The 26649-nt window shown below is 40.2% G+C and overlaps 1 protein-coding gene across 2 annotated transcripts in view; it reads left to right on the top strand.

Moving 5' to 3' along the window:
* The first annotated feature begins 1360 nt into the window (after nucleotides 1-1360).
* SHCBP1 (SHC binding and spindle associated 1) overlaps nucleotides 1361-26649 on the top strand; it is a 40825-nt gene continuing 15536 nt past the window's right edge. Inside the window, exons 1-9 of one of the 2 annotated variants that reach the window (XM_006062767.3) lie at nucleotides 1361-1516; nucleotides 6002-6169; nucleotides 6339-6454; nucleotides 7839-8047; nucleotides 15163-15255; nucleotides 21884-22117; nucleotides 22207-22375; nucleotides 22676-22796; nucleotides 25917-26048. In XM_006062767.3, coding sequence (XP_006062829.1) covers nucleotides 1408-1516; nucleotides 6002-6169; nucleotides 6339-6454; nucleotides 7839-8047; nucleotides 15163-15255; nucleotides 21884-22117; nucleotides 22207-22375; nucleotides 22676-22796; nucleotides 25917-26048 — 1351 coding nt within the window. In that variant the 5' untranslated portion in view covers nucleotides 1361-1407. Of the gene's footprint in view, nucleotides 1517-3582; nucleotides 3750-6001; nucleotides 6170-6338; nucleotides 6455-7838; nucleotides 8048-15162; nucleotides 15256-21883; nucleotides 22118-22206; nucleotides 22376-22675; nucleotides 22797-25916; nucleotides 26049-26649 lie in introns of those variants that run through there. The other variant, XM_044931202.1, reaches the window with a different exon arrangement.

Below are 26649 nucleotides of genomic sequence, written 5' to 3'. Positions count from 1 at the left end.
GTTCATTTCCAAGATTTTTTCCAGAAGCAATATCTTGAGGGCTGATGAAATATTCTATAATTGAACAAGGAGAGAACTATGTTGTCTCCAGCACAGAAAGGGGTGGGTGAGTAGAAATCCCTCCACTTGTGGGGTTTGTGGCAGTAGGGTTAAAAGGAGACTTATGAGAAAGATAACTTAGTCTTCAAGGCCTGATGCTAGTCTTGATTTTATTGTTTTATGTGTTTTTCCCTTGTAGTGCTCAATAAATATTTGTTCAGTGAACAAATAAATCGAAGGTCAGACTCTGTACATGAGAGTCAAAGAAATCTTGTTTTCTGGAAAAGCTAGCTGAATTAAGTGCAGGTTTTTACAGTCAGCTCTTCTGGTTCCATTTCATTTCAGCTGTGAGGAATCTGAGAGACTTTAGCCCAAGGTTTTCCTTAAAGGCAGTGAGTGGAAATGTCTTCATTGTAATAACACTGTCATGACCAGGCCCTTGTCCTTCTGTGGGTCTCACTCTTCCTGGTGTTCTGGTAACCCCTGCTCTTGCTGGCCATCTCAACTCTGACTAGTAATGATCTGGCAGAGCCATTAAAGGGTGGATTCAGGAATTTGACTGGTTGCTATACTGGCTTTGCTGGGTTAACTTGGGCACCGCTTATTTTCTTGATGACTCCACTTCCTCATCTGTGAAATGGGAATAGTAAAACTTCTTTTCTCATAGGATAGTTTTGAAGACTGAATAAGCCACTGTATGTAGGTAAAATATGCAGAAAGGTGTCTTGCACACAGTACTCAATAAATGTTAGCTCTTATCATTGGAGGTTATATCTGTCGTTGATTAATAAATGTGGGTAAAACATACTTTTACATACTAAATATAATTGTATATTTTTTGAAAATATCCTCTATGTGTAGATAGTCAAAGAAAGAGAAGGGGAAAGAGAAAGCTAGAGAGCAACAGATTTTTGGTGGTGAAAGGTTTGGAACCATCTAGGTCAATATATTATTAGAATTGAAGATGCTTTTCTGAGAGGTGAAGTGGTAATAATGGAACAAACAAGTCTAAATACTGTTTTTTGACTCTCAAGCCAGTGCCTTTTCCACTCTACCCCATTCCAGGTATGGCTTGTTAGTTTTTCGTAAATTATCCCAAATTATGTTCTAATTTAACTTCATACAAGTTCACCCCAGTAAACAAAAAGAGCAAGATCTTGGACGAGAAGAGCAGTCCACCGGGCCAGTAGATAGAGCCCAGACACTCCCCTGCAGGGTGGGTGGAGGCTGAAGTGGGCGGGGCTCGTGCGGAAACCCGGGCCACGCCAGCCTTCCTTTAATTGGTCCGAGGGCCTCGGCCCACTATCCAATTAGAAGCGGCTGCGTCATCACATTACTGGGCAGGGAGGCCGCCCGCGGAAATTTGAAATGGCTGAGGGATTGCTGGCGGGTGGTGGGCTGGGGTCGGAAGCGATGGCGCCGGAGCCCGAGCTTCCTGGCTGGGCGACCGAGGAGGAGCTGGAGCGCCTGGAGAAAGGTGAGCACCCGCCGTGCGGGAGGAGCCGCCGTCTGCGACAGACCGTGTCGGCAGCGCTGGGGGCGTGGGGACTCTCCGAGGGCGCCTGGGGCGCAGGCGGTTGGCCTGGGTGGCGGCTGTGACTGGGCGAGGCCCCAACCCACTCTCCGGGCGTCGAATCGGGAGGTACCCAGAACACCTCTCCTCCTCGCCCAATCTGGCCTCAGCTTCCCCGAGACTGGAGGGACTTGGGCTGGGTGGGGATCCCTACTCTTGCTGTCTGGGTGTCTCCCCACCCCGCGCCGCTCCGCCCTCACCCCCACCCCCACCCCCGGTTTTGTGCGCGAGTTTGTGTGTTTAGAGTGGACGCATATTTTTTATTTGCATCTCAAAGGAGATCACGTACCACTATCCCCTTTCCCGGAAGAAAAGAAGCTTGGACGCTTGGCCTAGATAGCAGTACTGAGCATTGAGAGCAGGTGACGTGCCCAAAGGTAGGGGAGCCAATTTGTGACACAGTGTCAAAAAATAGAAAGTGAAAGTGAAGTCGCTCAGTCGTGTCCGACTCTTTGCCACCCCATGGGCAGTAGCCTGCACCAGGCTCCTCCATCCATGGGATTTTCTAGGCAAGAGTACTGGAGTGGGTTGCCATTTCCTTTCTCCAGGGAATCTTCCCGACCCAGGGATCGATCCGAGGGCTCCTGCATTGTAGACAGACGCTTTTCCATCTGTCTACAATGAACCCAGGTCTAACTCTTAGTTCTTTCTGTCTCTTCATGGAGACTCCGGTTTTTCCCCCTGATATTTTAAGGTGGTTCAGTCTTTTACTTTAACATTTTCAGTTGTGTTGTGTAGTGGAAAGAGTCCTGGAGAAGCGAGAAAACCTTAAGTGGGACTTAATTCCACTACTCACCCCTCTTTGTGATCTGGCAACAGTCAGGTGACTTCAGTTTTCTCATCTGCAAAACAGGTAGTAGTGCTGCTGAGTGGTGAAGATTAAGTGAAATAATGTGTGAAAAGTATTTCAAATTGGCTCTGAACACACATAACATAAAACTTACCATCTTAACCATTTTAGACGTGGATTCAATCCCTGGGTTGGGAAGATAACCTGGAATAAGAAATGGCAACCCACTCTTGTATTCTTGTCTGAAAAAGCACATAGATAGAGCCTGGCAGGCTACAGACCATGGGGCGGCAGAGTTGGTTAACCACTGAGTACCTAACCAGTTTTAAGTGTACAGTTAAGTGGCATTAAACACATTCACATTGCTGTGTAACCATCACCACCATCTGTTACTGTGATTCTTTTCATCTTGTAAACTGAAACTCTATACCTATTGAATAATAACTCCCCATTCACCCCTCTCCCCAGCCCTTGGCAACTACCATTAAACTTTCTGCCTTTATGGTTTTGACTACTTTAAGTAACCTCATATCAGTGGAATTACACAGTATTTGTCTTTCTGTGACTGACTGGCTTATTTCACTCGGCCTAATGTTTATCCAGCATAATCATAAATTTCTTCCTTTTTTAAAGCTAAATAGTTTTAGCTGTGAACATGCATGTACAAATATCTCTTGGAGACCCTGCTTTAAATTGCTGGGTCATATGGTAATTCTATTTTTACATTTTTGAAGAATCACCATAAGTTTTCCATAGTGGCTATACCATTTTACATGCCTACCAACAGTTCACAAGGGTTCCTATTTCTCCACATCTTTGACAACACTTGTTTTCTTGATAGCTTCTCATTGTTTTTTGAATAATAGTCACCTAATGGGTGTGAGATGATGTATTATTTCTTTAAAAAACATATCTATGTTATGTATGTGATGGACGGTATGAAATAGTTTATTCTCTTAATTGAAGCTGGCATACTAGTTTCATTTTCCCAAGGTTCAGAGAGATTTTCACACATTTGATAAGGTATTGATGTCCTCTGAAGCTCAGGTGCATTGGTGTCTATGAGCAGGAAACCCTAGAGTACATCTTGGTTATCTTGTTGCCAAGTCCAAACTCACTCCCTGCTCTCTGCACCACAGGCCCATAAATTGAGAGAGGAGTTGTTGGCACAAGGAATAGTGACTTTATTTGGAAAGCCAGCAGACCGAGAGGATGTGGATTAGTGTCCCAAAGAACCATCTTGCCAAAGTTAGAATTCCGCTTTCCTTTATACTGAAAGGGGAGAGGGTGTGGCTGGTTGTTGCACACTTCTGTGTTTCAGAAGGCTTTATTCTTGCAGCTGTTCAGGTAGGTCAAGTCCTGATGTTTCTTTAAACCTTCAACAAAGCAAATGTTATTCTTTGTTCTGCAACATTTTATCTGTACATGAATGGGGGAAAGTTGTTTTACCTTTAAAGGTCAGAGCCTTGAGAATGGGCTGTCCTGTCTATTTCAGGCTATAGGCAACATTCTTAACTTGTATCAAAAGTAATAGAATACAAAGATTAAAGTACAAGAAACAGATCCAACATGGAGTCAGATTTGTTCTTCCCTGTTACAGTCTGTGGGATCACATAATTCTGGTGCCCTAAACTGGGGCAAAGAAGTGGAAGGAGGGAGAAATATAAGGGATGGGGGAAGAGAAAGAGACTCTTGCTACAAGTCTCAGATAACCTTCCTGAAACCACTGGAAAGGACTTAGCTGATCTAAATGCTATCCTCAGCATGTTTATTTATTATAGTGGTAATTTTGTCTGTTAAAAACATCATATTACACAGAATTAGATATGCCACTGGCTCAATCATGCCTTGTAAAACATAATTACATACAGCCCAAACCTAATTCGATTAGCATTTTCTAATCCTTTCGTTAGACATAGGCACTGAAATTAATGAGGAAGGAAGAACTAGTAGCTTTGGTGAAGTAAGTGAAAGTGAAGTCAGTCATGTCTGACTCTTTGCGATGGACCCCATGGACTGTAGCCTACCAGGCTGCTCCATCCATGGGATTTTCCAGGCAAGAATACTGGAGTGGGTTGCGATTTCCTTCGCCAGGAGATCTTCCTGACCCAGGGATTGAACCTGGGTCTCCTGCATTGTAGGCAGACGCTTTACCATCTGAGCTACCAGGGGAGTCCATTGGCAGGTCAGTATAAACCCCCTGCCATAAGCCCTATTGAGGTCACCGGGGAACCGCAGAACAGGGCTCCTCACTTGATTCGTGCAGGGCGTGTCATTCATTCACACAAGCACACTGTAGAGTTAGTAAAGTATAGCAGAAAACGTGGTCGCTAGGAGAACAAAGAACTAGAGCTCCAAGCATCCTTACCCTGTCCTAAAGAATCCCCGACGGGCCCCCAAGATGAAAGGTGTCTGCTGAACCACAAAAGATGCCTGGATTCTTGGCCTCCGGAGGAGGAGAATTCAATCCAGGGCCAGTGACAAGGCTTGATTGCTCAGAGTCTTTATGTAATAAAGTTTTATTAAAGTATAAAAGAGATAGGTGTTATGCATTATTAAGAATGCATATCCATGTTTATTGAATGGTAGTGACAGGTGATATTGTAGAAATTAAAGGGAAGTTTCAACTTGTTTTGAGATGACATATCAGAAACCACCTCTACATTTAATACAGCTTTGTGGAATTTTTTTTTTTTTAATGACTGTAAGATATTTGACCATTATGAGTTGCTTTGCTGTTGTTCAGTCACTCAGTTGTGTCTGACTCTTTGCAACCTCATGGACTGCAGCACACCAGGCTTTCCTGTCCTTCACCATCTCCCGGAGTTTGCTCAAAGTCATGTCCATTGAGCCGGTGATGCCATCCAACCATCTCATCCTCCATCATCCCCTTCTCCTGCCTTCAATCTTCCCCAGCATCAGGGTGTTTTCCAGTGAGTCAGCTCTTCCCATCAGGTGGCCAAAGTATTGGAGCTTCACCTTCAGCATCAGTCCTTCAATGAATATTCAGGGTTGATTTCCTTTAGAATCGGCTAGTTTGGTCTCCTTGCTGTCCAAGGGACTCTCAAGAGTCTTCTCAAGCGCCACAGTTCAGAGACATCAATTCTTCTGCACTCAGCCTTTTTTCTTGTCCAGCTCTCACATCCATACATGACTACTGAAAAAGCCATTTGACTACATGGACCTTTGTAGGCAAGGAATGTATCTGCTTTTTAATCCACTGCCTAGGTTTGTCATTGTTTTTCTTCCTCTCTAGCTCTAGTAATAATCATAGCTATATCTTCTGAAGGAGAACCTGGGTGATTTCCACTGAATTAAAAAACAACCCTCTTTCTTTGCCTCACAGAACGGCAACAAAAACCTAACCCATGGAAGAGTTTAAGTTCTTAACTGTTTTGAAGTAAAACTTGAGTTTTGAGATATTTTTAAATTTAGAAAAAAAATTTTTGTTGATAGTGATAGAGGTAAGTAAAGCATTATATCCAAATCCTTGTTTATATTTTATTTGAAATTTCTAAACAAATATATGAAAATAGCAGTTGATAAGCATTCGAGGTGTCTGGGATAGCTGCGCCTGACTGTCTTTGTTGCTCTCTTAGGTTTGTTTGAAAGCGAAGATTCATGCAGCGATTGTAGTGATCATGCCAAGCCAGGTAGTAGCTTACAAAGCTTTGTGCCAGAAGGAAAAACTCATTTCCCAGAAATGTTCCAGACAAGTCAACTTTTGTTCTATGAGCGATTCAGAGCTTATCAAGATTACATTTTAGGTGAGTAGGTCCTTTTTTTTTGCTTCTTTTATCTTTTAATCTACAGGTAGATTGTCTCAGTTCCTCAGACTGCCATTGCTGGTTCTGAGAAAGTAGACTTATAAGGATTTATTTAACTTCTCTCTGCTTTATGCTGTCTCAAATCTTACTGTGTTTAATTTGTTTGTAGCTGACTGCAAGGCCTCTGAGGTAAAAGAATTCACAGCTGAGTTCTTAGAGAAGGTCCTTGAACCATCTGGATGGCGGGCAGTCTGGCAGACTACTGTGTTTGAGGTGCTAGTTGAGGTAAATTTAATTCTGTTGTTAAGACATTTATCTCTACCTAAAAACACTTTCCCTCAGATTGTTATAACCAAAGTGCTTATTTTTAATTAAGATTTATGAGCTGATTGAAAAATGGCATGTTTTTTCACATCTAATTGCTGTGGTGTAAGAAGTGTTCTGCAAATTTTAAAGGCAACTGAAGAGGGAATTGGGGTGGTTTAAGTTTCACTGTCCTTTAAAAGAGGGAAACAGACTAGAAACCTATGAAGTGGGGGAGGTACTTGAGACCATTTAAAAAATAAGATGCCTAATTATAAAGTCAGTGGGGTTTGAATTAATTTTTTATCTTCTTAGTTATAGCCCATTAAAGTAGCTCAAACCAAGTAGGCATTTTAAAACTAGCCTATTTTTTGCCTAACAGATTTGTAGGTATGTAGTTAACCTATTGATATTATCTTCCACTGCAGAAAGTAAAAACAGTCTTATTTTTCAACTGGCTGGGCCTTTTACATTAAATTTGCACTCTACTTACAGCTGTGAATTTTTCTCAGTGTTTGTTAACTGAACCGCAAAAAAACCCCATTAAACTAAAATGGTAAACCAGGGAGTGTGAGTACAGCTTGAACCTGCAGCCCCTTTAGAAAATGACGTCACATCCTACAGTGGCTCTAGATGAGGCAGTGGTTTGCCAGCAGCTGCTGCTCATGGATGTTTAAGTTTTGGATTATGCTAATACCTTAGGTTGCAGTTCAGGCCATTAAGTTGATCATGATAGTAACGCCCTCGCCTCAACATACCTCAGTTCTCTAAAAGCAGCCAAAATCATTATTTTAAAAGAGAAATGTGCCATTCCCCTGCATTCCTTTCATGCATCGCATATACTAGACGTCTGGTTTTGGCTTTCTGGCCTCTCATTGTTAGATAACACGTAAAAGCCAAGTTCCTTCAGTGTCCTTCCTGTCCTGATCTTGCCTCTCCTGTCCCCTCCTGTTGCCCCTACCTCATTTCCTTCCTTTTGTTCCAGCAAGAAAAGCTGCTTCTCTGCTCTTCCAACTGCCAACCTCATCTCTGCCTCAGGGCCTTTTCATCTTTCCTGCTCTTGAAACAGCTGCTTCCTTTTCATCCCAGCTCAAAAGTGACTTCCCCAACCCTCCCAGTAAAACCAGGCCACCACCCTGCTACTTATCCTTTGTCGCATACTTGTTGCCACCTTATTGTTTGTCACTTCGATTACAATGTCCGCTCCATGTGGGTACAAGCCAGGTCTGTTCTGTTTGTCCTTATGTTATGGAAGAAGGCTCGCCACTCCCATTTCATGCTTTAAAAAAGAAATCAAGCTGTAAGTAGTGTTTTAGATGTATCTTAATTTTGATATGAGTATGTTAAGTCACATTTTAAATTTCAGGTCACAGACGTAGACTTCGCAGCCTTGAAGGCAGTGGTGAGGCTTGCCGATCCGTACCTCTGTGAATCGCAAGTGAGCACTTTTACTTTGGAGTGTATGAAAGAGCTCCTTGATCTGAAGGAATACCGGTTGCCCCTGCAGGAGCTGTGGGTGGTGTTTGATGATTCTGGATTATTTGACCAGACAGCACTTGCAATTGAGCATGTCAGGTAGGAATAGAGGTTGATAAAAGTAACCTTGTGGCCAAAAACTTTGGATGAAATGCTTTAATTCTGGTCTGTATTATACCTAGATTTAAAGCTCAAACTGTAAACCTGGTCACTGCAATATTTTAAAATATTCAAAGATAGAGGGATCTTTTTTAAATTAAAGAATGATTTCAGTGTTTAAAATTTTCATTTTGAGCTAATTTCAGACTTACAGAAAAGTTGAGAAAAATGGTACTAGGGATTCCTATATAGCTTTTTCTCAGTGTCCCCAAATATTAACAAAAGACAGGGGATTCTTAATTTGGCTTATATATGTTTGCTGCTGCTAAGTCGTTTCAGTTGTGTCTGACTCTGTGCAACCCCATAGACGGCAGCCCACCAGGCTCCCCCATCCCTGGGATTCTCCAGGCAAGGACACTGGAGTGGGTTGCCATTTCCTTCTCCAATGCATGAAAGTGAAAAGTGAAAGTGAAGTCGCTTAGTCACGTCTGACTCCTAGTGACCCCATGGACTGTAGCCCACCAGGCTCCTCCGTCTATAGGATTTTCCAGGCAAGACTACTAGAGTGGGGTGCCATTGCCTTCTCTGTTGTATATGTTTAGAAACCGCCTTAAAAATTCTGGATGCTAAGGCTATAAGGAAAGGAAAGAAAATAATATACCATCACCTATGCATACAATGTTTTCAGGATGTGTCTGGCCAAAGAAGATGTTTTCTCAGGCCACTTCTGGGATCCTTAGGGGGGATGTGCATGCCTTTCAACCTTTTTTGGCTGAGTTGGTTTCCCCTTGTACAGGTGCATGCCTTGTCCCTTAAATGAGAAGGAAAACTCATACCTGTTTTCTTTAGTTTCAGATAACTTTTTTGTCAGATAGTTCCTGATACAGATAGTTCTTTTGAATCATCTTTTTATAAGTATATTTACTAAGGAAGGCTTATTTTTGGCTATTTGAAGTGGACTTATATTCCTCCATAAACTGAAAGACTGGATAATATAAAGGTCATGTTAATAATGCTGCTTGGTGTTTTGTAGTTCAAAAAGTACTTTCCAGTTTCTATACCATTTGTGAGTTAACCTGGTTTTGTTGAACTTAATTTGATACTCTACAAAGAAGCAGAGTGTCTTGCACCCTATCTCTGATACTTCATGGAAGATTTCTAATTGTATTCAAGGACATTTAACCATCAGTTCAGTTCAGTCGCTCAGGTCATGTCCGACTCTTTGCGACCCCATGAATCGCAGCACACCAGGCCTCCCTGTCCATCACCAACTCCCAGAGTTCACTCAGACTCACGTCCATCGAGTCAGTGATGCCATCCAGCCATCTCATCCTCTGTCATCCCCTTCTCCTCCCGCCCTCAATCCCTCCCAGCATCAGAGTCTTTTCCAATGAATCAACTCTTCGCATGAGGTGGCCAAAGTACTGGAGTTTCAGCTTTAGCATCATTCCTTCCAAAGACATTCCAGGGCTGATCTCCTTCAGAATGGACTGGTTGGATCTCCTTGCAGTCCAAGGGACTCTCAAGAGTCTTCTCCAACACCACACTTCAAAAGCATCAATTCTTCGGCGCTCAGACCTCTTCACAGTCCAACTCTCACATCCATACGTGACCACGGGAAAAACCATAGCCTTGACTAGACCGACCTTTGTTGGCAAAGTAATGACTCTGTTTTTGAGTATGCTATCTAGGTTGGTCATAACTTTCCTTCCAAGGAGTAAGCGTCTTTTAATTTCATGGCTGCAGTCACCATCTGCAGTGATTTTGGAGCCCAAAAAAATAAAGTCTGACACTGTTTCCACTGTTTCTCCATCTATTTCCCATGAAGTGATGGGACCGGATGCCATGATCTTCGTCTTCTGAATGTTGAGCTTTAAGCCAACTTTTTCACTCTCCACTTTCACTTTCATCAAGAGGCTTTTGAGTTCCTCTTCACTTTCTGCCATAAGGGTGGTGTCATCTGCATATCTGAGGTTATTGATATTTCTCCCGGCAATCTTGATTCCAGCTTGTATTTCTTCCAGTCCAGCGTTTATCACGATGTACTCTGCATGTAAGTTAAATAAGCAGGGTAACAATATACAGCCTTGACATACTCCTTTTCCTATTTGGAACCAGTCTGTTGTTCCATGTCCAGTTCTAACTGTTGCTTCCTGACCTGCATACAAATTTCTCAAGAGGCAGGTCAGGTGGTCTGGTATTCCCATCTGTTTCAGAATTTCCCACAGTTTATTGTGATCCACACAGTCAAAGGCTTTGGCATAGTCAATAAAGCAGAAATAGATGTTTTTCTGGAACTCTTGCTTTTTCCATGATCCAGTGGATGTTGGCAATTTGATCTCTGGTTCTTCTGCCTTTTCTAAAACCAGCTTGAACATCAGGAAGTTCACGGTTCACATATTGCTGAAGCCTGGCTTGGAGAATTTTGAGCATGACTTTACTAGTGTGTGAGATGAGTGCAATTGTGTGGTAGTTTGAGCATTCTTTGACATTGCCTTTCTTTGGGATTGGAATGAAAACTGACCTTTTCCAGTCCTGTGGCCATTGCTGAGTTTTCCAAATTTGCTGGCATATTGAGTGCAGCACTTTCACAGCATCATCTTTCAGGATTTGGAATAGCTCAACTGGAATTCCATCACCTCCACTAGCTTTGTTCGTAGTGATGCTTTCTAAGGCCCACTTGACTTCGCATTCCAGGATGTCTGGCTCTAGGTCAGTGATCACACCATTGTGATTATCTGGGTTGTGAAGATCTTTTTTATATAGTTCTTCTGTGTATTCTTGCCACCTCTTCTTGATATCTTCTGCTTCTGTTAGGTCCATACCATTTCTGTCCTTTATCGAGCCCATCTTTGCATGAAATGTTCCCTTGGTATCTCTAATTTTCTTGAAGAGATATTTAGTCTTTCCCATTCTGTTGTTTTCCTCTATTTCTTTGCATTGATTGCTGAGGAAGGCTTTCTTATCTCTTCTTGCTATTCTTTGAAACTCTGCATTCAGATGCTTATATCTTTCCTTTTCTCCTTTGCTTTTCGCTTCTCTTCTTTTCAGAGCTATTTGTAAGACCTCCCCAGACAGCCATTTTGCTTTTTTGCATTTCTTTTCCATGGGAATGGTCTCGATCCCTGTCTCCTGTACAATGTCACGAACCTCATTCCATAGTTCATCAGGCACTCTATCTATCAGGGGGATTTGATTTAGGTCATACCTGAATGGTCTAGTGGTTTTCCCTACTTTCTTCAATTTAAGTCTGAATTTGGCAATAAGGAGTTCATGATCTGAGCCACAGTCAGCTCCTGGTCTTGTTTTTGCTGACTGTATAGAGCTTCTCCATCTTTGGCTGCAAAGAATATAATCAGTCTGATTTCGGTGTTGACCATCTGGTGATGTCCATGTATAGAGTCTTCTCTTGTGTTGTTGGAAGGTGTTTGCTATGACCATAGGTATTCAATATTAGGCCAAACAATATAAATCTAAAGCACTGGCTTATGTCCAGAACCAAAATAACTCCCTTATGTTTCTTTCACTTAAAAAAGCTGTCAACTGAGGCATTTGAAAGTTAAGGGATAATTGATGCATTTAGGAAATTAGAAATCAGGGAGTTAATCTCTTATGGGTATAGAAGTTGGTAGAAAGACAAGTATCTGGAATTAGTATTATTTGAAGGAGAACCTGGCTAAATTATTTTTCATTTTGAGGGCTCAGATTCTGATCACTGTCAAGAAAAGGTCAGATTATGAAAGTCTTCATTTGTTCATTTTATTCAGTAAGTATTTCAGTGCTGCGTCTTGAGGATGAGATTTGAGTGATGCACAAAACAGACACAATCACCATCACCAGGGAGTTGGCAGTCTAATGTGGGAGATGAACCTTGATGAAATAATCACATAAAGATATGCGTGTGATTGGAAGCCGCAGTGAGTGCTGTGAGGGATTACAGAGTGTTCTAAGACTAGCTCAGGTTTCTGTAATATGGTTACTTCCTGAGGAAATGGTATTGGAACTTGGATCTGAAGGGTTGGCTAGGTGAAAGCTGTTGCGGCAGGGTGGAGGAAGAAACATGTTGGGCAGCTCTGAATTTAAGGAGCCGAAAGGCCAGATTGGTTGGAACGTAGACAGTGATAGATGAGACTTAGGAAACCAGCTTAGAGGTTATCAGGGGTCAGAAGATGCAGGGATTTGTTAGCCAAGGAATCATTTTTGTCTTCAAGTGCAGTGGGAAACCTGTGAAGGGTTTTCAATGAAGGGAGAATGTGATCAGCTTTTTATTTAAAAGTTTCATTCTGGCTGCTGTGTAGAAAGTAAATGGAGGGGAAACAGGTAGAGAGACCAGTTAAGAGACAGAGTGGACTAGAGTGGAGATACAGCAAATACAGATTAGGCTTATTGAGAAAGTAGAATGGCTAAGACTTGATGGTGGAATGGATATGGGAGAAGGCAAGGATGACTCCCAAGTTTCTGTCTCGAGAGGATAAACACTGGTGGAAGTGCAGATGTGAATGAAAGGTGATTGCCCAGTTCTGAGCTGGTGAGGATGATATTTGCGCTGGGTCATGAAGGGTAAATATAAGCTTGTGTGTTAGTTGCTCAGTCATGTCTGACTCTTTGCAGCCCCATGGACTGTAGCTTGCCAGGCTCCTCTCTCCATAGAATTCTCCAGGCAAGAATACTGCAGTGGGTTGCCATTCCGTTCTCCAGGGAATCTTCCTGACCCAGGGGTTGAAACCAGGTCTCCTGCCTTGGAGGCAGATTCTTTTACTGTCTGAGCCACCAGGGAAGCCCAAATATAAGCTCACCAGGTGGAAAAAGTGGAAGGCAACCTGACCAGCATGTCACAGCGGGTTTGAAAGAGCTTGTGAAATTGGAAGTTTGTATATAGGGGCTCCGAGGCAAGACAGGTGCTCTAGAAGTGGATTGTAAGTCCATCTAATATCACCAATTTCAGGAATTTGGACTTTGTTTTGAGGGCAACAAGGAGCCAGCAGAGTTTTTTGGTTGAGTAAAGGCATGCTCAGGTTTCCCAGCTGGTGCTTGTGGTAAAGAACCCGCCAGCCAATGCAGGAGACATAATAGATGTGGATTCGATTCTTGGGTCAGGAAGATCTCCTGGAGGAGGGCATGGCAACCCACTCCAGTATTCTAACCTGGAGAATCCCATGGACAGAGGAACCTGGAAGGCTACAGTCCATAGGGTCACAAAGAGTCAGATACAACTGAAGCGACTTAGCGTGCACACACACAAAGGCACGCTCAGGCTTGTTTTATTTTTTTTGTTTGTTTTTAAGAGATGGACTCCAGAGGGTGAAGAGACTAGCAGTCCAATCTATAAGAATTCAAAGAATGGCTTCATTAAAAAAAAAAAATTTATTTTCTAATTGAAAGATAATTGCTTTATAGAACTTTGTTGTTTTCTGTCAAACATTAACATGAATCCAAAGATAGCTTCATTTTCACTGCTCCCTCCTTTTCAACTTTTTGACAGTTATATAATCTGTACTTACTGGCTTTCCACTCACGCCTCTACTTCTACAGTATTGAAATTGTGCTTAAGGTCACCTATATTCTCATGTCTAGTCATCACTCCTCTGATCTCATCTTGCCTTGACCTCTTGGTGACATTCTAATTATTTGATCATTCTCATCTTCTTAATATCCTCTCCTCCCAGCTTCTGGGACACCACCTTATGATGGTATGTCACAGGCTTGCCTTTTTTTTAGTAATCTTGGCCTGGCCAGTCCTTCCTCTCATACTCAAATATCAGAATGTAATTTCCCAGGGCTTAGGGCTAGGCTGTCTACTCTTATCTCTCCCTAATCAGCTTTGGAAACACATTAGAATCTCCTGGGACTTTTCTTTATAGGAGTATTCCAGCTGGCACATGAAGAAAGAATGATGAGAGTATCAATATTTGCAACCCATAATAAAATAGAGATGGCCAGGTATCATGTGCTTTGTGATGAAAGTACATTATATCCCTTGAAGCATTCTTGCCAAAAAGTCTTTCCTAAAGATGATCAAGTCTCTAGTTCTTACTATCAGTTTACTAGAAATAAAGGAAACAGAACATGTTAAATGACCCCATGGGGATGCAATCAGTAAAATTCAGAGTGTGGGAAACTATTAAATAAATTGCAAGGTGAAAAAGAAGGATGGATAATCTATAGAGTAAAAGTGATTAAATTAAATTTAATGGCTGACCTTTGTTCGGATCTTGATTTGAATTAGCCAAATAAAACAACAGCAGCAACAATGAAAGAAAGAGATAATTAAGGAAAATGAAACACTGGGGATACTTGGTTATTAAGTAATTAAAACTTTTTTGTATAAAGATTTATCTCAGACACAAAGTAAACACTTATGAGTGATATGTCAGAATTTTGCTTTAAAATAATCCAGTGTCAGTATGGTGGGGGCAGGAGAGCAGAGAAGTAAGTGGGTGGAGCAGAGGCAAAATGAGATTGCCAGGAGTTGGCTTGTCAGAGCTGGATCATGGATACATACTTTAAAAAAATGTGGATCCTGCACACTCTCTCTCCTGTCTCCCACCCAAGAGATTCTGATTTATTGGTCTGGGATAGGGTTGCAAATCAATTTTTAAAGGCTTCCCAGTGTAGCCAGAGTTGAGAACTACTGCTTTATTCTCTGGATGATCTCATCTATTGCTTTAATGCCATCTATATGCTGACAACTTCCGGATTTATGTCTCTAGCCTTGACCTCTTTCTTGAGCTCAGGTCCTGTATATTCATCTGCACTCTTGACATCATCCACTTGGAGTTCAAATAGGCATCTCAACCTGAACATAGTGAAAACAGAACTCTTTATTTTTACCCCTAAACTTGTTTCTCTCCCAGTCTCTTCTAAACAAATGGCACTACTTTCCACCAAGTTTCAGATGGTCAACAAATAGTTCTTCTGATAAAAAGAAGGTCGTAACAGAACGAATGTTGTAGAAAAACTTCTTTAGCCAATTCAAAGAAGTTCTTGTGGGACTCACGATTGTCAAGTTAGCAAATATGCATTCTTCTCTACCATACTTGGTAAACTTGTTTGATTTACTCTTACCTCTCTAACATTTTGAGCCAGTGATTGAATGATACTGATTTACTTTTCAGGTTTTTCTATCAGAACATTTGGAGGAGTTGGGATGAAGAAGAGGAGGATGAATATGATTATTTTGTCAGATGTGTTGAACCTCGATTGAGATTGTAAGTATTTATTAGTGGCCTTGAACATGTTGGGAAAAATAGCTATTTATGGTTTAATTTAACCTGTGTTTTGTGTATACTGTATATATACTCCAGGGGCCTACAGACAGAGACAAATAGTATAACCCATTGTTGCTGCTGCTGCTAAGTCGCTTCAGTCGTGTCCAACTCTGTGCGACCCCATAGAAGGCAGCCCACGAGGCGCCCCCATCCCTGGGATTCTCCAGGCAAGAACGCTGGAGTGGGTTGCCATTGCCTTCTCCAATAACCCATTGACAAGTTATTAAATGAAGTTTGTGTAAGTGCAGAGAAACCTACTTTGTGTTTATAAACCTACTTGTAGTGTTTTTAGAAACTAAAAGCAGAGAATTCAAGAACATGTAAGTTAACAGCTTACTCGTTTTTGAATTTAAGTAAAACTCAGTTGAGCATATATTAAAAAGAACCAAATTCAAAGATAATTGTTTGAAAAACAGTGAAATTAATTGAATTATAGAACACTTCTTTTTAATTTAAAGACTACTTTTAAAGACAGGGGTTTACGCTAAGTAAAACATACTAGGCTAAACAGATTTACCTCAGGATGTTTTGTCAAGTTCTTTTCCTTAAATCTTATTTTACAGATAAAAATACTGCATAGTTAATATTGATGGTGAATAAAAATTTCAAAAATAGCTAAACAAACGTAACACATCCCTAAGTAAACAAAATACCTAAACATATTCTTCTGATATATTATGTTTTGGTAGGGAAAAACCCTTCCATTATAAAAATACCCCAAATTAACCATGCAACCCAAGTAGCTGTCCTGCACTGACTTTGTTAAATGTCTGGCTTCCCTGGTGGTTTAGACAGTAAAAGAATCCACTTCCAAGGAAGGAGACCTGGTTTCAACCCCTGGGTCAGGAAGATTCCCTGGAGAACGGAATGGCAACCCACTCCAGTAGTCTTGCCTGGATAATTCTATGGGCAGAGGAGCCTGGCAAGCTACAGTCCATGGGGCTGCAAAGAGTTGGACACAACTGAGCGACTAACACACAAGCTTATATTTACACTTCATCAGTTCAGTTCAGTTCAGTTCAGTTGCTCAGTCGTGTCCATCTTTTTGGGACCCCATGAATTGCAGCACGCCAGGCCTCCTTGTCCATCACCAACTCCCAGAGTTCACTCAGACTCACGTCCATCGAGTCAGTGATGCCATCCAGCCATCTCATCCTCTGTCATCCCCTTCTCCTCCTGCCCCCAATCCCTCCCAGCCTTTTCCAATGAGTCAACTCTTCACATGAGGTAGCCAAAGTACTGGAGTTTCAGCTTTAGCATCATTCCTTCCAAAGAAATCCCAGGGCTGATCTCCTTCAGAATGGACTGGTTGGATCTCCTTGCAGTCCAAGGGACTCTCAAGAGTCTTCTCCAACACCACACTTCAAAAGCATCAATTCTTCGGCGCTCAGCTTTCTTCACAGCCCAACTCTCATATCCATACATGACCACTGGAAAAACCATAGCCTTGACTAGACGGACCTTTGTTGGCAAAGTAATATCTCTGCTTTTGAATATGCTATCTAGGTTGGTCATAACTTTTCTTCCAAGGAGTAAGCGTCTTTTAATTTCATGGCTGCAGTCACCATCTGCAGTGATTTTGGAGCCCAAAAAAATAAAAGTCTGACACTGTTTCCACTGTTTCCCCATCTATTTCCCATGAAGTGATGGGACCAGATGCCATGATCTTCATTTTCTGAATGTTGAGTTTTAATCCAACTTTTTTACTCTCCTCTTTCACCTTCATCAAGAGGCTTTTGAGTTCCTCTTCACTTTCTGCCATAAGGGTGGTGTCATCTGCATATCTGAGGTTATTGATATTTCTCCTGGAAATCTTGATTCCAGCTTGTGCTTCTTCCAGCCCAGCATTTCTCATGATGTACTCTGCATATAAGTTAAATAAGCAGGGTGACCATATACAGCCTTGACGTACTCCTTTTCCTATTTGGAACCAGTCTGTTGTTCCATGTCCAGGTCTAACTGTTGCTTCCTGACCTGCATATAGATTTCTCAAGAGACAGGTCAGGTGGTCTGGTATTCCCATCTCTTTCAGAATTTTCCACAGTTTATTGTGATCCACACAGTCAAAGGCTTTGGCATAGTCAATAAAGCAGAAATAGATGTTTTTCTGGAACTCTCTTGCTTTTTCCATGATCCAGTGGATGTTGGCAATTTGGTCTCTGGTTCCTCTGCCTTTTCTAAAACCAGCTTGAACATCTGGAAGTTCACGGTTCATGTATTGCTGAAGCCTGGCTTGGAGAATTTTGAGCATTACTTTGCTAGCATGTGAGATGAGTGCAATTGTGCAGTAGTTTGAGCATTCTTTGGCATTGCCTTTCTTTGGGACTGGAATGAAAACTGACCTTTTCCAGTCCTGTGGCCATTGCTGAGTTTTCCAAATTTGCTGGCATATTGAGTGCAGCACTTTCACAGCATCATCTTTCAGGATTTGGAATAGCTCAACTGGAATTCCATCACCTCCACTAGCTTTGTTCGTAGTGATGCTTTCTAAGGCCCACTTGACTTCGCATTCCAGGATGTCTGGCTCTAGGTCAGTGATCACACCATCGTGATTATCTGGGTTGTGAAGATCTTTTTTGTACAGTTCTTCCTTGTATTCTTGCCACCTCTTCTTAATATCTTCTGTTTCTGTTAGGTCCATACCATTTCTGTCCTTTATCGAGCCCATCTTTGCATGAAATGTTCCCTTGGTATCTCTAATTTTCTTGAAGAGATCTCTAATCTTTCCCATTCTGTTGTTTTCCTCTATTTCTTTGCACTGATTGCTGAGGAAGGCTTTCTTATCTCTTCTTGCTATTCTTTGGAACTCTGCATCCAGATGCTGTTTCCACTAGATGGTGCTATAAGACCACGTAATTTTTTGATACTTGTGCACTGTAATTTAATAGGCAGTGCTGCAATAAGAATAAAATTAGACCTTGCATGACAAAAATAAATTGCAGAAGGTAATTTTTTTCCCTGTGTAAAAGATGATTTGGTTACATAAGATAAGGCAGTACTCTTTATACATCTGTAGAACTGATTTCATTTAGTAAGTTTCCCTTGGTTTAAATAGTAAGTCATAAGTAAAAAATACCTGAGAAGTTTGGTTAATGTTGGTTCTGCTTAGTTTAGAATTATAAATGTCTAAATTTCAAATTTTCATAAATTGGCTATGATTTTTGTTTAGCCTTTCCAATTTTTCTATTGTTCATTTCCCATTTTTCCATAATGTAGTCAATAAAATCCAGACTTTCAATAAGCTTGCATATTTTCTAGTTTTGATACACTTGCTCTTAAAGAGCAGTGATTGGTTTTGATTGAAGGGAACTGTAATGGTGGATGAATATCATGTATCTGGCAAATTTGATCTTTATTTGGAAAATACTATTTTCCGATTTGACAGCTTTACATGTTCAAACAATAAGAAATGATTTACATACATATCTTATACTTCACTGGCAGATGGAAAAGCATCAGGGAGGAATTGTTGTCAGTTATGGAGAAGAAACTATGGGACTTGATGGGGAAACCAGAATGTTATCAAATATAGACAGACTCTTTAAAAGGTCCCTGAGCTAAGATAGGAGTAGAGCTATTCACAGGCAAGAGCTAAAGGGAACCAAACTATATTGTCTTGATTTTGCATTGTGAAGTAAATATTTTTCCTTTCTAATTCAAAACACTCTGCTTCAAAGGTTATGGGTCTGAGACACAGGTATTGGTTCATTACTTTCAGACTATGAAGCATCACCATAATGAGAAGAAATAAGCTGAATGGCATGGATATTGGAAGTGCTAAGAAACTTATTTTAAAGTTTGAGTCTTAATCTCCATAACTTAATAGACCTGATCAAGGAGTCAGTGGTTGGATTCCCCAGTTTCTTGTTTGCAAAATGGATTTCTAGAATATTTTTAAATGAGTACGGATTAACCAAAGCAGACAAAATCCTTGCTTTTCAGGCTTCACCTAATTCATTTACTTGAAAAGTGGAAAAAGTATTTTTTATTCATCTTAAATACTATTTAAATGCTCGCTGTAATTTGATGTAAATTTGTTTAGGATGTGGTTTTCTTTTTTTGTCCTCCTATCTTATTTAGAGCATGACAAAGTTAAGACATTAAGGCAATAGTGCACAACCTTGGCTGCACATTAGAATCTCCAGGGAATTTAAAAAAAAATACTCCTCTGCTTCTAGAGACTAATTTAATTGGTCTGGATGGGGACCTGAGCATCTGTATTTTTAAAAGTTCCCCATTGATTCTAATAAGCAGCCAAGGTTAAGCTCTGGCCTATACAACCCATCAAACCGACTGCTGGGCATACACACCAAGGAAACCAGAATTGAAAGAGACACATGTACCCCAGTGTTCATCACAGCACTGTTTACAATAGCTAGGATGTGGAAGCAACCTAGATGTCTATCAGCAGACGAATGGATAAGAAAGTTCTGGTACTTATACACAATGGAATATTACTCAGCTATAAAAAATAACACATTTGAGTCATTTCTTCAGAGGTGGATAAAACTGGAGCCTATTATACAGAGTGAAGTAAGACAGAAAGAAAAACACCAGTACAGTATATTAACACATATATATGGAATTTAGAAAGATGGTAACGACGACCCTATATGTAAGACAGCAAAAGAGACACAGATGTAAAGAACAGACTTTTGGACTCTGGGAGAAGGTGAGGGTGGGATGATTTGAGAGAATAGCATTGAAACATGTATATTACCACATGTGAAACAGATGACCAGTCCAAGTTCGATGCATGAAGCAGGGCATTCAAAGCCTGTGGTGCACTGGGACAACCCAGAGAGATGGGATGGGGAGGGAGGTAGAAGGGGGTTCGGGATGGGGTGAGGGGGATATGTGTACACCCGTGGCTGATTCATGTCAATGTGGCAAAAACCACCACAATATTATAAAGAAATTAGCCTCCAGTTTATATAAATTAATTTTTTTAAAAAGAAGCTCTGGCCTAAGTCAATATACTTGAGAAATAAAGCAATTATTTTAAAACTATAGGTAATGAAATAATATAATTTATTTTCAAATCCATTTCATATCCATTAACTTAATTGCACATTTATAAATTATTGCATCTAGAACTTTTTGTTGTGTTTATATATTTGAGAAGGTATATAAATTAATAATAAACTTTAAGTGCCAACAGTCTTGTCCAGTACAAAATACAAGGTTATTTTGTTTTAATCACTTTCTAGTTAAGTAATATGGAGAAGGCAATGGCACCCCACTCCAGTACCCTTGCCTGGAAAATCCCATGGACGGAGGAGCCTGGTGGGCTGCAGTCCATGGGGTCGCTAAGAGTCGGACACGACTGAGCGACTTCCCTTTCACTTTTCACTTTCATGCATTGGAGAAGGAAATGGCAACCTACTCCAGTGTTCTTGCCTGGAGAGTCCCAGGGACGGGGGAGCCTGGTGGGCTGCCGTCTATGGGGTCGCACAGAGTCGGACCCGACTGAAGTGACTTAGCAGCAGCAGCAGCAGCAGTTTAGTAATAACAGCTTTATTTTTTTTCTCAGAATCTCAAAGGCTTGTATTTTTTAAATACTGTAGTAATCTTCCTGAAGAAATATTCGGCATATTCTGCTCCATAGTGCTTAAAATGCAGGAAAGGACTAGATGATTTGAATTATTTAAAATTTTTAATCCTATAAATGTGGTAATCTTAAACATTGTTATGAACTATTTGGGATGCTTTTCTCCCCACCCCATCTCCAGATTGTCCACTGCCACCCACTTATTAAGATTTTGAATTTAATATATGAGAAAATAATTTCTTATTAAATAATAATTACAAATTGTGCAACATAAGCTTTCAGTGCTTCAAGAACACAAATGATTGGATCTAAGGGGGAAAAACATAGCAACTCCTCAAAAGAAAAATTAGTGGCCTTAATGAAGTGGCTCTTAAAACTTTCAATAACATCCACCTATTTAGTGAGACTTAACTAGAGAGCATATTGAAAAGCAGAGACATTACTTTGTCAACAAAGGTCCATCTAGTCAAGGCTGTGGTTTTTCCAGTGGTCATGTATGGATGTGAGAGTTGGACTGTGAAGAAAGCTGAGCGCCAAAGAATTGATGATTTTGAACTGTGGGGTTGGAAAAGACTCCTGAGAGTCCCTTGGACTTCACGGAGATCAGCCCTGGGTGTTCTTTGGAGGGCATGATGCTAAAGCTGAAGCTCCAGTACTTTGGCCACCTCATGCGAAGAGTTGACTCATTGGAGAAGACTCTGATGCTGGGAGGGATTGGGGGCAAGAGGAGAAGGGGACAACAGAGGATGAGATGGCTGGATGGCATCACTGACTTGATGGATGTGAGTGTGAGTGAACTCCGGGAGTTGGTGATGGAACAGGGAAGCCCGGCGTGCTGTGATTCATGGGGTCGCAAAGAGTCGGACATGACTGAGCAACTGAACTGAACATGTTGCTGCTGAGTTGCATACTCTGAGACACTTTTCTAATGGGGTCTTTGAGGACTAAATGGTTGTCTTAGTGATGGGGAAATGTGTCTGAAAGGCAATGGGTTTCAATTTGCTTTTAAACTTTCAGGCATTATGACATTCTTGAAGACCGAGTTCCTTCAGGACTTATTGTTGACTACCAAAATCTGTTGACTCAATGTGAGGAGAGTTACAGGAAATTTTTAAATTTGAGAAGCAGTTTGTCAAATTGTAACTCTGATTCTGAGCAGGAAAATATCTCCATGGTGGAAGGGTTAAAGTTGTATTCAGAGATCGAACAGTTGAAACAAAAGCTAAAACTCATTGAGAATCCTTTGTTGAGGTATGTGTATTTTTGTTATTCTCAACTAGTCAGCATCTTTTCTAACCAGCTGTCTTACTGAGAACTGACAGATGTTTGGTTTCTTTAAGATATGTATTTGGTTATCAGAAGAATTCTAATATACAAGCAAAAGGCATCCGTCCAAATGGCCGGAAGATCACCCATGTGGTCTCCTCCACCATGATGACTGGTCTGCTGCAGTCCCTGCTCAGGGATAGGCTTTGCCCAGAGCCTTGTAAGGAAGAAATAGAAATTCAGGTAAAAGGAGAGTTTCTTCTTCCAGTTGCTTTTTTCCATCTGATTCACCCTAGGCTTTCCTGAATTCTACAGAAAGTTTATAGGTGTTTCCCTGAGCTGGTTTTCTGTGGAGTGGGAAGTAGTGAGAGTACTGCCTTTCCGCAGCATTAGTCATCAGTCACGTACTGGGCTCGGTGCAATAGCAAAGGAGATAAATATACAGTTTTGGCTCCCTTTTTAAAATGAAACATGAAGGCACTTGGAGTAATACTCAGGTTGCATCTGAGGGGTGTGTATTTGCAATGTGTTGTTGCTTTCTAGTTCCATAGTGACCCGTTGTCTGCTATAAATGCCTGCTATGAGGGTGACACTGTGATCGTCTGTCCTGGCCGCTATGTGGTACACGGTGCCTTCTCCATTGCTGACTCCATTGAGTTGGAAGGTGAGTATGGAAGATGATACAACCAAACTCTCCTGCATGAGACACTTAAGAAACAGGAAATCACTGATCTTGTTGAAGCTCTAAGAATTTTATTTCAACCCAATTAATTTCAAATGAGTTGTCTGGAAACATTAAGGGTTTTTGAAGTGTATAGGTTATTGACTCAGTGTTTGAACAACATGAAGTATGAGTCTTTACAACATTATAAATGTTGGGAAGACAAAAATATAGAGGAACAACCACTAGGGAGAAACATAATTCCAGACTATAGGTGCTTGATGAAAATGAATTAATTTCTAGAATAAAAAAAAATTCCCAGCAATATTTTTTTTAAGTTTACTATTTTTTAATTTGTTGTTTCCTCTTACTTCATGTATGTTGTAGATATATTGGTGCACGGTTTTTGTTTTAAATTTAGCTTATTTTTGTGAGAGGTATAGGTCCAACTTGAAAGTAGACTGAAAATCTTTATCTTAATTATTTTAAGAACTTCTGAATGTCACAACCTCTAAAGTGTACTTTTGAGAACATTAGTGTTGAAAGAGTCTATTAAAAATAGCTTTTAGCTGTTATAATCTTACTGTACATTTAGAGTGATTCCTAAATTTAGGTTGCTTTATAGCAGTTCACCTTGGTCTTTTGTATATCCATGGCTTGTCAAACTTAGAGGCACCTGTTCAACTATTTATCAAAACAACTTCAAGTCAGCAATAAAACTTGTAATGCAAAAAATCATATATCATTTTGGGATTGGTGCAGCTGTTCACAAACTGCTTAAGCTTTGTTCTTTATCTTGTCAAAACTTCTTAATAGAAGCTAGGCTGGGAGTTTAATATCCTGCTGTTCACCAACACATCACCTCACCCCCGTTTTTATTTTATGTGTGTAATTTTTGTTCTGTTTCCTCTCCAACATTTGATATATAACAGATGTGTGTTTTATAAATAACACATCTGCAGAATAAATCACAGCAATAAAAGCACTTAATTTTTTTGGCATAGTGCAAACAGCATTGATATTATAGATTATATGGTGGATAAGCATTCTTCCTAGATTGGTGAAGAAATTATAATGTAATTGTGCCAATGTGCCACAAATAAACAAGGCTTCCCTGATAGCTCAGTTGGTAAAGAATCCACCTGCAATGCAAGAGACCCCGGATCGATTTCTGGGTCAGAAAGATCCCCTGGAGAAGGATAGGCTACCCACTCCAGTATTCTTGTCTTCCCTTGTGGCTCAGCTGGTAAAGAATCTGCCTGCAATGCGGAAAACCTGGGTTTGGATCCCTGGATTGGGAAGATCCCCTGGAGAAGGGAAAGGCTACCCACTCCAGTATTCTGGCCTGGAGAATTCCGTGGACTGTATAGTCCATAGGGTCGCAAAGAGTTGGAGACGACTGAGCGACTTTCACTTTCCCAGGTGGTGCTCGTGGTAAAGAATCCACCTGCCATTGCAGGAGATGCAAGAGATGAGAGTTCAATCCTTGGGTCAGAAAGATCCTCTGGTGTAGGAAATGGCACCCCACTCCAGTATGCTTGCCTGGAAAAGTCCACAGGCAGAGGAGCCTGGCAGGCAACAGTCCATGGGGTCACAAAGAGTCGGACACAACTGAGCTACTAAGCACATCAATAACCATATAGAATTCTGATAGTTAAGTGTAAGAATGGCTATAAATCTATGAACATAGGGCATTTCTGAGAATTTGGGGAATCAGCTGGTATCTCTGGTGTGACTATATGGAGTAATTGTTCATGAGGTAGATTAAAGCTTATATGATAGCTTATCTGATCTATAGCTAACACTTATAACAAATGATACATATTGAGTACCCACTATTTGCATGGTATTAATAGTACTCACAATAGGATTTTTCTTATTATAAAATCCTTTCACTTAGGTGAAGGCTTTGTGTTTTAAACTGCTAGGATTATGTAACTTGTTTATATAATGTAACATGGCCATCATTTTTATATTTTTAATTTTCTGATGATAAAAAGTTATTATTTTTAAAAATGTGCAAAGTACACACAGACACATAAAAAGAATCAGGGGGAAAAATCTACAATCTAGTCATCCAGAATACAGCATTAGTAGCATTCCCATGGGTGGAGTCCTCTTGCATTCTCTAGTGCCCCCACCCTCTTCAAATGTAGAAAACTTCAGAGATTTTGCCTGTTTAATGTTTTACTACTTTCATTTCCTCAAGCAAAGACTCAACAATGAGTCTTTGACGTTAGGAAATGAGAGCTAATTCTTAAAGCTTTGTCTGTATAATTCTGGTTTATGATAAAGTCAGGCAAAGTTTTCTAGTTTTTGATACTCCGGTTTTTCATAAGCCCACTCAGAGGCCTACCTGCATTATTAGTTTGATTAAGATTTGTAGAGAACAATGTTTTTTATTGGTTAACAAGGTAGACCTATTTTTCCAATAGTTAAAACTGTTCTAAGCCAGTTTGTCAGATTTTAGGTCTATCTGGTTAAGAGAATATAAAAATGAGAAAATCTTGAGAAATGCTTATGCTTTTTGAAACCTAATTGCATTAGAATAATAGAATCTTTGGGTTGGTAAGTAAAAACTTATAAAGGCTAAATGCATGAAAGCCTTCTGACCCAGCTGTGAGTACTTAAGATTATTATTATTTTTTAGTAGCAGTTTTATAAGTGAGTTTACTGCCGAAACTGGTATGAGATGACTGATAGGGGGTAGTCTTCCTGATATGCAGGCAGTTGTTAACAAATTGTATACCTTGGTAAAACTCAAGCTAGATACGTGGAGAAATAGATTTTATTAATTTTTTTAAAAGATTTTTCTTTTTTTGATGTGGACCTTTTTAAAAAAAAAAGTCTTTATTGAATTGGTTGGAATATTGCTTCTGTTTTATGTTTTGGGATCCGACTTGCACCCCCTGCTTTGGAGTTCAGTTCAGTTCAGTCGCTCAGTTAAGGCAGTCTTAAACCATAGAACCCCCAGGAAAGTCCCTTGATTTTAGTTACAGGTAACTGGGTTGACTGGTCTCAAATATCATTTGGAGTCATTTGAAATGAAGAAATGTGTCATAGAAATTTTGTGTTTAGACATTTCCCCTCCCCCATCCTAAATGTTCTTGCTCTCTTCCTTAGGATATGGTCTACCAGATGATATTGTGATAGAAAAGAGAGGCAAAGGAGACACTTTTGTGGATTGTACGGGTGCAGATATTAAAATCTCAAGCATAAAATTTGTTCAGCATGATGCCGTAGAAGGAATCTTGAGTAAGTATCTGAATATTTCATTTATTATTTGTTCCTGGCTTTGAAGAAAAGCTTTATTTCCCCTGGAAGATAGAATTTAATGAAATACTACTTTTGAATAGTATGAAAAGCTGGTTAATTATGTAGCTAGACAATTTAGGAAGCTTACTCTAAAGTGAAAAATAGTTCAATGTATTCTTGAAAATTTGTTAGTTTAATATTTGTTTCTGAGTGATCATTTGTTTCTACTAGAACATTCCAACATGTGGTCTGTGTTCCTTGTATTTGATTTAGTCCTGGACTCAAACCAGCTATCTTCACATTGTGATAGTATTTGTTTCCTGCGACTTGTATCCCCTATTTTGAATGGGGCCTCCTTTTCTTCTCTCTTGTAAGACAGTTATGAAAGTTACTTTCATAATTTTTTTTTTTGTAATGAGAAGTGATTTTTGACATGATTTTGCATTTCTGAGGTCAAGTCATTCTTTTTTAAAAATAGCGCTTTTAGATTTTAGAAAATAGCTCAAAATAGTCATTGTTTTTATAAAATAAGACTTCATAATTTCAGTAACAGTTTAAATGAGAATTATTTAGACTGTATCTAATATCAACTCTAGGCCAT

Source organism: Bubalus bubalis, chromosome 18, assembly GCF_019923935.1.
Source record: "Bubalus bubalis isolate 160015118507 breed Murrah chromosome 18, NDDB_SH_1, whole genome shotgun sequence".
Lineage (NCBI taxonomy): Eukaryota > Metazoa > Chordata > Mammalia > Artiodactyla > Bovidae > Bubalus > Bubalus bubalis.
Note: the sequence above shows the minus strand (reverse complement) of the source record. Positions and strands in the feature narration are given on the sequence as shown.